General features: G+C 39.9%; 1 protein-coding gene across 2 annotated transcripts in view; it reads left to right on the top strand.

The window, feature by feature from the left end:
- The first annotated feature begins 586 nt into the window (after positions 1 to 586).
- The window catches only part of arfgef1 (ADP-ribosylation factor guanine nucleotide-exchange factor 1 (brefeldin A-inhibited)), a 78,757-nt gene continuing 66,895 nt past the window's right edge, over positions 587 to 12,448 (top strand). For both annotated transcript variants that reach the window (XM_074693173.1, XM_074693172.1), the window contains exon 1: positions 587 to 941. In XM_074693173.1, coding sequence (XP_074549274.1) covers positions 818 to 941 — 124 coding nt within the window. In that variant the 5' untranslated portion in view covers positions 587 to 817. The remainder of the gene's footprint in view (positions 942 to 12,448) is intronic.

Below are 12,448 nucleotides of genomic sequence, written 5' to 3'. Positions count from 1 at the left end.
CATTTTATTGAGGAGCTTCATTTTCAGATGGAAAATAATAATAATCCTAACTGAGCAGCACCTTATCGGCTGTGCCTATCGGCAGAAATTTTCACATCTGCCAATACCGATAAACATGTTTTTAAGCTTTTATCTGCCAATACCAATATTGTGCCGATAATATCGTGCATCCCTACTTTATTTCAATGTTTATAGTCTTTTTCATTGTACCTATAAAAATTGAGAAAATATTTTTCTGGAAAAATTTGGAGCTTAATTTTCGTTTTATGTCCACATATTTGCACAAGTTTAGAAAGTTGACAGTCAAATGCAGGGATTTAAATAACATCCAAGTTTTTAACTGTAGTGTGGGTGTGTTGTGTATTTGTTAATGTTAGTGAAACAGTTTTATTCTGATGCAGGTCAAGAGGGATTGCTTTTACACATTTGGTCATGTATGGCTTGTTAATTCCCTACATACACAAATCAACACCACTGATTTTTACAATGGCTTTTCCTCTGCACATGTAGGTTAATGCATGTGTGTAGAAGAGCTTAGCAGTAAGTCTTCACTCATGACACCTCTCCCTCTTTCTCTCTCTGCTGCCTCTCTGCGGCCGCTCTCTAACGTACGTGACGTCGCTTCCTCTCTCCAACATGGCGCAGGAGGCAGGTCGTTAATGGAAATCTGAGGGATTTACCCCACCTTCTGTGTTTATTTATGTTTGTCTGTTAGGGGCTCTGCGTCTGACATTTGTAAAGGAATATATCTCCATTCGAGGCGGCTGCAGCCCCCCCTTTGGGACCAGGCACACCTCGCCCCAAATTCCGGTGCGACATGTTTGAGGGCAAAAAGACGAAAAACATGTTCCTCACACGAGCTTTGGAAAAGATCCTGGCCGACAAGGAGGTGAAAAAGGCTCACCATTCACAGCTGAGAAAAGCCTGCGAGGTGGCATTAGGTGAGTTACAATGTTTCAGCATCACATTTTAGCTGTCTTGGACTCATTGATTTAGACACGTCATGCACCCTTTCACTTATTAACCGGTTGTTCTGCACCAATGTCGCAGCATATAGCAACTCAAATTCACAACAAACCAGTATTGATACACAGTTTTGTGCTTAAATTTGGCAAAAACTTGTGTCTTGAATTGACGTGGCATGAGCTCCGTGGAAATGATACCGTATAAAACACGGAAATGGTGCAGGAGGGGTGGGTGTTTGCAACACTGAGCCGATGCTGCGAAACTAGTGGTGATGAGAGAGCAGGGCCGAATACCGGACAGAAAACAAAGTTGTTTATGACTGTTCCCCTCCTCTGTTTTAAGCGTATCCCCACCTGAACTCTAAACTTTCACCAAGTGTGAATTGTGTACATCTAAGCTGCTTATTTTTACACATGTATTCCCTTAAAGGTGAGTTGTTTGTGCCTCTTCCTGGTACACAAGAGACGTAGCCGTGTCCGTTGTAGAGGGAGTGTTTGGTTATACGTTTGTCATTTTATTACCTCTTTCATTTATTAACCAAGTAAATAATTGTAGCCCTGGGCTTCCCCTTATTATGCTGTAGAAAACATGTGAACTCGAGACAGCGACAGCAAAAGGTGACATTTGTCGGCAGCACCTTTCATGCTAGTACAATGGCAAGTTTACCAGAATAAGAGCAGATCATTTCCGGTAGAAGATTTCTGAAACGCCCTACCTTACCAAAAATACATAAACAAACATCAGCACGACATTGAAAAACGATACAAACCACTAAAAATGGCATTTACTCGATTAATATGATTTCTAGTCCATCAATAGCGTAACATTACTCGTAGTTGTGAGCTGTATTGTGCTTTTCTTATGAAGTTAGCTACACCAACTTCCGGTTTTTCAACCGCAAACGTTAGCTTCATGGAAGCATTTGTTAGCAGGTGTATTTCCCGAATTATGTCCTTTGTGGTGACTACTTGTGATTAATAGAAAAGTTTTTCGTAATAACAACAAAAAGGCGGTTTATATGAGTGTTTGGCCGTTATATTGTCGGTGCTTTTCTTAATAAGTAGATTGTTTTCTGTTCTGTGTCACAGAACAAGCAGGGCTCTGTCCTGAACAGGGAGTAATATGAAACTCCCAGAGAAAAAATAATGAGAAGCAGCCATGCCTCCTACCTACCTGGACACTTACTGCCTTGTTGGACTGTTAAAGCTGTCGAAGGGTATCGCTACAGCCTTGGGGGCTAAATACACCAAATGTGTTTGTCAAGGCTTGTTCTTTTGTTTAGTAAAGCCAACCCACCCACACAAATTGTATATTCCTTCCCCCCACTTCACTGTATGAAGAGCAACTGAAAAAAAACGGTGCCTCTTCAGTAGGTGAGCTTTCATTTTAGAGTGGGGCTCTGCCAAGCATGGATTCAAAGGACAAAACTCTGTTTTGCATACATCCACAGCGATATGTGCAAAGCCTTTGTTGACCTGAGAATCAGAGCATGAAACATTGAATCGGTGATGTCATCAGGTGGCTGCTGCCTTTCTCTGTGGTGATTGTGTTAGTCACTCACCCTATGGGCTTCATTAAAATGTAGGTCATCCAAGAATAAACACTTACTTGTAACAAACATTAAAGTCCAAGGCACTGTAAAATTAAAAATTGACAAGTTTTATCTCAATAGTCTACAGTTTGATGACTGCAACTGACTGTTGTAAGGTGTGGCACCAACTACATACTCTGACACACTAACTGTGAGCATGTCAATGAGTAGAAAAATATTCAGTTCAGTATAGCAGAGAAAATGAAAGCGATTTAAGATGCAAAAACGTAAACATTTTTCAAAACATAGCCCGGTATATGGCAGTGCCTCTGTAGTGATGAATGGAAAACAAAATGTCACCGACTCTGGCAGTGACAAGGCAGAAAAAACTCAGGTGTAGTGCTGATTCATGCAGTCTGTTCAACTTTATGAAATATTTAGTGAAATATTTATGAGTTTCAACTGAGTAATAGCAGCTTGCTTTACTTGTTTTAAGACGCCTACAGAGTTCACTTTTTATATTGATGGAGCTCAAACTGCAAAAAAACTAGATTTTTTTGAAGCATTAAAACTGTTTCAAAATATACAGTTGGAGGTTATAAATTTGATGTAAAAAGCAGGATAATGTATAGTGACAGGAAGTCACAACAGAGGAACTCCTTCAGGGGGAGAGCTGACCTCTAGTTTTCATTGCTCTGTGCTTACCTGGGTTGTCATGTGTATCTCATAGTCTCCCTGATTTCTGTTTCAGAGTAGGGATGGGTACCTTTCACATTTAAAATGATTCGGTACCGATGCCCACTACCTGGCAATCAGTAAGGGTGCTCTCAGTATTTTTGGTTCTTTTGTGTTTATGTGGTAATAAATATTAATATGATAAATAATAAAGAAACCTTTTTTTAAAATTTCACATATATTTATTCCACAGTTTATAAACTTGTAATGCTGTGTACATGTCCAGTATGGAAAAACCACCTACTCTACAGTCACAAGGATGTGTTTAGGTACCAAAACATGGTACTGTTTGATTTTATGTGAATCGATACTCAGTACTACAGACAGAATTCAGTTGGTACCCATTAAAGTACCTGATTTGGTACCCATCCCTATTTCAGAGCATACGTTACCTGTGAAAGCTAACAGTAGTCATGTATAACATCATTCAAAGGAAGAATAAGCCTCAGGTAAAAGCCTGCAGCGTCCACTGTGTGACATTACAGTGCAGAAAGCAAACAGCTGAAATCTTATCATAATTATCTGTCTATCATACAGACTCTAAGCTTTACACTGACGAACCACAAAATGTGAATCCCTGCAATGAGTGAAGCAGCTCTACAGTAGTAGTGCATATCAAAACGACTGGGTGACCCAGTATACTGAGTGACTTACATAATCCCCTCCAGCTCTTGGGGCTTTGAGACATCTCAGAGAGAGTGCCTGTGCCAGAGTCTTCTCTTTGCTGTCACTAAAAGTTCTCTTGTCATTCATTGACATTGTTCAGAAATACATATTTCAGGACTTTTTTATTACACAATATGGAGTTTTATTTAGCTTCTCTGCTTCTCAGATTCCAATTTGTGTGGGTAAAGTAGACTTTGTTTTTGGATGCAGCCCACGCTGGCACTTTTTGGCTGCAGGGTTTTTTAAGGGAACGAGGTAGAAGGCCCTGTGAGGCTACCTTTACCAAACAGTCCACCCTCCTCTCCCCCCCTAACTGACCTTTCGCTGGGATGATCAAAATGTCACACAGCAGTTTCCAAAAGAATACCATCTCAGTTTCTCACACGGTCTAACCTGCAGCAGCGCAAGCCAGGCTCCTATTATCTTTGGATCACACAGTCAGCTTCTGTGAGAGGAGCTGTCTGATAGCGTGGAACAGAAAGAAACTTAGACTGACAGGTAACTAAAATATCAAAGACCCTCAGGCTGGTTATGCCCACTTCCTCACAGAAGCAAACAACTCTTTGGTTCATCTGTGTCACATGTTGATAGCTTCCTTCGATGCTGCCTTTGTTGTTTTGAAGACCAACCTGTCCGCTCTGACCTGGGGAGTTTTTCGGGGAGTTTGCCGCTGCTAAAAACAGCCAAACTGTGAATGTTCCAGGCTGAGTCAGGGGAGCCTTTACCAGCTAACATGCTAAAAGGAGTGAGCACTTGTTTCCACACTAGTGGTCCATTAAGGAGTTGAGTCCTGCTGAGCACATTGCTCATTATCTCTTCTCTTCTGAGGGTCAGTTGCAGAGGTCACAGCAGGAAAACGCTACCTAGCTGTATTCTTAAAGCCACCCTCCTTTTTTGTTACCTGCAGATAAATATTCTGTTCACACTCTGAATGCAGACATAATGAAGAGGACTTGCCTTACTCTGAGGCTTTGTTGTTTTCTCAGTGTGGCCTTGTTTTTTCTTCTTCTAGCTTCTAACGACAACCAATTAAATTAGTAACTTTAGCTGTGACAAAAACGCAGTCATTATAGGTGAGGCAAGGCAAGGCCAGTTTATTTATGTTGCACATTTTGGCAACAAGGCTGTTTAAACTACTTCACATAAGACATTGAAAGACTCATTACAAGTGTAAAAAAAGACACCAAAATAATCACTAAAAGCATATGAGGAAATAACATCTAATGGACAAATTAACAGGGGATTTTTGTAACCTTTTACTACTAATGACTTACGTCTTAGTGCTAATTATGGATACCAAGAGCAGCATGGATAGCTAATAACAGCAACTACTGGTCTAATATTGATCTGATGAAAGACAGTGGCAACAACTTTGATTTCTAATGGACTGTTCAGAGCATTTACAAGCAATTAAAATTTTACATTGCAGTTTTTTTAAAGTTAAAATTCCCCTCCTTTTTAAAAAGTGTGTGATAATAAATTGGGTTTGTGCTGTCTGTATGACAAACCCCCCCCCCCCCCCCCCCCCCCCCAGCAATTTCAAGATGTGAGTTTAAGCTAGAAACCAATTTTTGTATATAGCTGGAATAATTTTCAGTTCATTGCAAACTAATTTTCTTGATATTGAGAAAAGTTCTTTCATACATCCCTGCTTTTTTATTTTAGAATGCAGCTTATGAAGGCTAAATTTTTCCACCAGGAAAAAAATGAAGCATTTGGTTTAATTTGTGGGAACAGTGCCTAAATTTAATCTACAAAATTGTGTTTTTGCTCCAGCATTAGCAGGGCTACTTTGTTTGCCAGCTTGCTTGCTCTGAGATATTGACAGTTTGGATGCCTGTGGTGTGTTCTTGGTGATCTGGGGGGTTTGACATTCATTAAATCTGAATACTTTGCAGCATGGCGTGGTTATAAAACCAGAAATTAGAATCTCTAGGTGCTAGCAGCTATGTTGACATGGTCCACTGACTCCTGGCTGGCTCCAGTGGTAGTGTTTGTTTCCTTTATTTGATTTACTAATCCTTGTACCCTCTAATTTAATCAGCATGAGCCCTTTGTCCATTATGTCACACCCGCTGTGTGGGCAGAGCTTTTATGTGGTGATAAGGTTACAATAGCTATGGTTTGTTTTGTTTTCAAGATGTTGTAGTTTTTGTTGCTTCAGAGCTTACTCAGATACATCCATCTAAAAATGACACACTGCTAAAAGTTGAAGTGGGATGGCAGACATCTGTTTGCTGAATCAAAGATGAGTGAAGTCATCATCCTGTTTATTTGTAATTTGCATGATTTCAATTTTCTACAACAGTATAAATATTCCCTGCTTATAAATTGGGTTTTGAATCTGCTGACAGTTTGAATGCGGTCCAAACCACATCACTTGGCAGGCTAGAGTAATGTCCCTGCAGTTCTGAACTTGGACCCAAAAGTGGAAAAATTCCCCTAGGTCAAAAGCACATTGAATAAAAGCTTTAGACACAGATGAAATCAACAGCAGTAACAAGCTGTTCTTTTGAACCAAACTCAAGGCCGCTGCCTGCCTGGCCCTCCTTTTCCTCACTCACAAACCTGGCAGGGAAGCCAACGGGCCACACGCACCTCTGATCATTGAGGTCGACAAACACATGCTCCTTCATGATAAGCTGCACCACAGTCGCCACATGCTCACCCCGATAAGCACCCGGCTATAAATGATCACATTTGTTAATTAAGGTTTTTATCATGACTCCCTGAGGACCCACTTCCCAAAATATGACGGAGAGGAGAGGTGGAGGGGTGCTGTCACATCAAGCCTGTTTGTGCCCTAACTGAATTATAAAAGCTTCCCTGATTGGAGCATCTGACAACCTTTTTACCAGCATCCCTCACATTCTTGGCAGGAATTTCTCAACCCTGAAGTTGAAATGAGGCAGTTTCATTTGGATTGCTATGGGCGTGGGCACATCAGGTATCCTGTTTGTGAAACTCGCTGGCATCGCTGGGGATGAGAACATGAAAATGAGGAAAGAAACAGCAGCTGTCAGCTACAATTGAAGTCACACAGATTTGTCAGGGTGCTGTGAAAGTCCATGACCCTGAGTTTCACTTAGGATGGAGATGAACTGGAATCAGGTAATTTGTGTGTATGTTTGTGAGCAGTACAGCCCAGGTAGTTAGAGATATCAACACATTTTAACTCTATTTTTATAAGGGCTGCGACAATATGATTTTCTCTTTATTGGATTTTTTTTAACAAATTTTGGGTTGTGATTTCGATTCTTTGAATTTTGAGATATTAAGTTTACTTTTTTTTAAATATAATTGTTTTTATTGAACATTTTGTACAAAGCATAGCATCAAAATATATAAATAAGACAATTACATAAATAAAAATAAAAATATGTGTACTATTATTAATATTAAAGGTCTTTTGGCCAAGCTAATAACTGCAAGATCGCAACCTTTGCGCCGAGGAGTAGTCCAAATAGTCCAAAAATGGGTCCCAGGTCTTATAAAATGTATAAGGTTTATCCTTCAACAAAGTGGAAAAAGCTTCCATTGGAATAACAGCAATGACAGTTTGTAGCCACTGATGTGGGGAGGGTGCTTCATTGGAGATCCACCGTGCCATTATACATTTTCGTGCGCAGTGTAATAATATGTGCAAGAGATCTTTCTCAGAGAATCGTGCAGGGAAATCGTCCTCAAGGCCAAGAAGACAAGTCCGCGGTCCCAAATTCAATTGACACTTTAATATGGCACAAAGCTTATCAATAATTGATGTCCAAAATTGCAAAATAAGTGGGCAACTCCATAAATGATGAAAAAGATTATCAACAGCAGAGAGACATTTAGTACACATTTCAGATAATGCTTGGAACATTTTGTGTCTCTTCTCAGGGGTAATAAAGAGCCTATGCAAAATCTTAAATTGTCTCTCCCAGATGGAATTAGAAGTCAGGGCTTTAAAAGGCCGGTTACATAGTTCACTCCAGGATTCAGCCGTGATAGGCCCTAGATCTGTTTCCCATTGCATTTTAACTTTATCAGCATTGTCAGTATTAAGTTCAGATAGAACATTGTAGACTAATTTAGAGAATGATTTAAGTTTAGTAGTTTTCAGGATCAAGGATTCCATAGGAGAGACAGCTAATTTCCCATCACATTCCTTTAATCTACCAAGAATAAAATGTTTAACCTGCATATACCTGGGAATATCTCCACTACCAATACCATATTTTTCTCTCACTTGTTGAAATGACAAAACTTGATCTCCATCAACCAAGTCACCAACTGTTTTAATTCCCCTGCGAAACCACTCCATAAACCCTACATTAAGGCCTGGGATAAAATCAGGGTTTTGGTGAATGGGGGTGAGTAAAGAAAAATGACTTTTATAGCCTTCCAAGCATCTAACCTTATGCCAAATAGTTAACATGTTTTTTAACAGCACAAGTTTACTTTTTGAACAGCAGAGCATATGAAAAAGTTGAATGATGACAATAGGAATGGGTACCGAGTTTGGTACTTTTATAGGTACTGACTGAATTCTGTCAAAAGTACTGGGTACCGATTCACATTAAATCAAAAGGTACCATATTTAGGTACCTAAATGCATTCTTGTAACTGTGAGGGAGAGGCAAAGTTGGAGATTTTCCATGCTGGACATGAACACAACTTTACAAGGTTATATACTGAAGAATAAATATGTTAGACTGAAAAAAATCATACTTTATTATCAAACAAATTGATATTTTTACCACGTAGACACAAAAAAGTACAGAAAATTGGTACCAGTATCGATTTCCAGGTACGGGGCATTGGTATTGTATCGTTTCAAATGTGAAAGGTACCCGTCCCTAGATGACGATGATGTCTACAGACTATATCAGGAGCCATATTTTCTCAAAGAATGCATAATATGTGAGTCAGTTTTTAGTATTTTTTCAGAGGATCTGATATCTCAACTTTTTTCCAACCCAGTTTATAAACAAAGACTAAAATGAACGACGACATTGAACTGGGGCAAACGGTTTAACCTGAATGTACTCCATGTTACAAAGTACAGTAAATGTGCTGAGATACACTTTTCCATAATTAAGCTGCTGCTGCATTGCCCTGAAGGAAAAGGAAAAATGAAGAAATGTCGAGACTCTCGTGCCTGGTTTCTGTCTTGTTCCCTCCCCTCCAGACTAAGTGCACACATTAGAGCTGCTTGTAACCCCAAAGGTTGACTGGTATTCAGATAAAACGCAGTAGAGTAGTCAACATGGCAGGCCTGGTGCTCACCCTAAAAGCATAAATAATCCTTTTATCTATACGGGAAAGACAGTTTAGAGTTTGGAGGAAAGAGGCTGTTTTTGCCATCAAATCCTTAATTTATTTTCTTGCACTGATACCTCCATAAATAATACATTATTTCTCTCCACTGAAGACAGGTGATAAATTAATTATACCACAAACAGACGAGGGGAGAGAAGAGGAACACTTCTTTCTTTTTTGTTTCTGTTTCATCTCATAGCGCCTGTATTTATTGTATCAGCCCTGTATTGATCTATCATCCATATTCATCTGAGGAGAGTTGGCACCAAGCAAATAATGCACCGCCATTACTGAGAGGGATGGAGGGAGGAAGAGGCAGTTAAAAAGAACGATGGCTTTTGAGGGAGACTCAGGAGAAATGAGGTGTTGAAAGTTGATTACTTATGATACACACTTTTTGATGACAAAACCATTCACTTAGTGAGAAAACTCTGTTTCTCGCCAACATTCTGCCGAGGAACAAGAAGGCTCGGGCACTCAAACTGTCAGCTGATGTCTAACTTGAGCTAACTTGTCACTGCTGCAATCTGTTATTGGTTTAATTTTATTTCCAACAAAACAGTGAAACAGTGAGTGTGCTCATTTAAATGGATGATGTGCCTGTGCTTTCTCCAGTAGAACAAAGTGACGCCAAAAAATTTCTCCTGCACTTGTGCATTTGCTGCCAGAGTTTGTCTCAGCTGGTTCTGTGAGCAGCTGCTGCCTCCTCTGTTAATCAAAATACTCAATTAACAGAGCAAGTGGAAATGATTCACATGTGCAATGTGGTTTAAATGAGTGGTTGATGGGTCGATTCCTGACTATGACCCTGTGCTGCATGTCTTCCCCTCTCTGCTCTTTGCTCCCCACATTTCTTGTCTCACTTCAGCCGTCAAAGGCAAAAACACCCAACCTTTAAGGTTCGATATTATGCAAAACTCTCTTTATTAAGTCTTTTAGTGAAATTTGTGGGTCTTTGGCTTTCCTCCCAGCTCAAAAAATGTGACATTTAATCACAAAACCTGTACTAAGTAGTGCTTGTAACTGTAAAATCCTGACCTAAAATGAGCTGTTTGGATTTTGGGGATTTGCCGACATCAATGATTCCCTTTTTTGACCAATCAGGAGCAAGTTTGACCTGATTGGTCAAATTTTTATAACCACTCTGATGGCATGACTGTTTAACGTGTTGTGTCAACTTGATGGTCTAAGTTTAAACAGCAAAAACAACTAAGATGCTCTGCTTCGCTCATTTACTGAGAACAATAGAAGCAAACATCAATACAGTATACTTCACTTCCCGAGCCTCAAGGCTTTTGCACACTGAGTTTGTTGATGTGTTTTTAGAACTATTCTACAAAAAAGAAAAAGTCACACAAAGACACCTTGCAAACTGAATCTGATGCCTTTATTTTTTTGTTAATTGAGAAAACTTTCAGTACAAGAAAATTGATTCATCAAGACAATGATTTTGTGTTCCTTTCACTACTTAAGAAAAGAAAACGATAACACTGGGTCCATCCACTCCTGAAAACAGGACAAGAGAAAGGAGCATTTCTGCTGCTGGTGAGGGAGCTTCCAGGTGTGTTTCAGAATGTCAGTGATCGAGTTTGATGCACCGCTAGCTTTACTGGAATAACACACATAAAGAAGAGGACCACCAATTTCTATAAAGCATTTGATCCTGAGCAGTGGCTGGCAGTCTGTTTGAGGTTAACTCACACAAACACACACACACAAACATCTTCATTTATCATCCAAGCAAAGCTCAAAATTCCAGAAAATGTGCTGACCCATCTCACAGGACATTTTTGCCATTGATAATCTAATCTAACCTGACACGCCATAGGGACAGTTTTATATATCCGCCACGGAAATATTTCACTAGTCCATCTGGGTAGCAGCTTTTCAGATTTGTTTTCAGAGGCGAGACCTTAAAAAAAATCAGCAGCTGGTGATTGGACGACCGTTGTGATTAACACACTCACCACGGACCAATCCACATCAAGCCACGGTATGACGTAGCTCATGTTTGCCGCTGCTGAGAAACAATAAACGAACAACTACAGGAACACGAGAAACAGTGGTGATAATGGCGCCAGACGACTGCTGCTGTTTTTGTAAAGTTAACTTAAGAAACAAAGGAACGCTGACAAGTACGAAAGTCTGCTGACGTCACGTCTTCTCGTCACTTCCGCTGCTCCTGCAGCTCCTGCCTCTCTTCCCTGATTGGGCCGGTCAGAATTTAGCCGAGTGAAATCGTTGGTCATTGGAGCCTGACAAGATGGATCTGCAGGATATCAGAAACTGAATCAGGCAGGTCCATCTGCTCTGCAAGGTTAAATCTAATCTGCCAGATAAACTAAATGGTGGGGATGACGTTGCAAGTAGCCTCTGAATAGTCAAACAACTAGAAAAAATCTGGATGCAAAAAAAAATGCAGAAAATCAAACCTTATAGTAAAAAATGATAAGAGAGGAAAGTTTCAATGTCAGACGAAAGTTTCTGTTTTTACTTATGCAAGTGATGTATTCAAATAGTTTTACAGATGCTATGAGGAGGATCTGTCTTAATTGGACAGCCTCAGCACCTTCTGGTCCCAAGTCTCACACACACCGTTGTAAAGATGTGACTTTTAACCAGACCAAATTGTCTTTGTTCAAGACAACTTTTTACCAGATAAAACACTAAGAAGTAAGGTATTTATCAGTATAGTTACATAGTGCTGTAGTTTGAAACATGAAAACAAGCAAACATAAGTTTGTCAGTAGCGCTACTAGTAGCCTGGTGCTACGATGGATACGTAGGCTAACGTGACAACAAGTAAACTGTCAGTTTGTTCAGTCTTGTAGTAGTCGCCCATCCATAGCACTGACAGCCCAGTGCTATGAGACATGTCAGTAATGTGTAACGCTGGTAAATCCTGGTTATGTCCTGCTAGTCATCTACCACACAGAGCTAACCTGACCTCACTCTTCATTTTATTGATAGACTCTCAAGTTTGAACAGACCACTGCAGAATAACTGCTGACTGTGGGTTGGAGTGGACATTATCATAAACAGTTTAGCTCATGTTTTAGCCTTTAGCCCGTGCTCTATCACTCTCCAGTTTAGCTTTTTGCTGCTCTTTTGTCCTTTTTCTGTGAATCCTGTGTCTACCATCACTACAAAATCAATCACAGAACTTGTTTTCAATAAAGAAAAACACAGATCTCTCTTCTCACTTCTAAACTTTGTTTCACAGAGACTTTGAATTGCCGCAAATCACTC

This window comes from Halichoeres trimaculatus, unplaced genomic scaffold (assembly GCF_033239565.1).
Source record: "Halichoeres trimaculatus isolate MK-OKI-2021-1 unplaced genomic scaffold, fHalTri1.1 fHalTri1_scaffold_18, whole genome shotgun sequence".
NCBI lineage: Eukaryota > Metazoa > Chordata > Actinopteri > Labriformes > Labridae > Halichoeres > Halichoeres trimaculatus.
The sequence above is the reverse complement of the archived record's forward strand: the minus strand, read 5'-3'. Positions and strand labels throughout refer to the sequence as shown.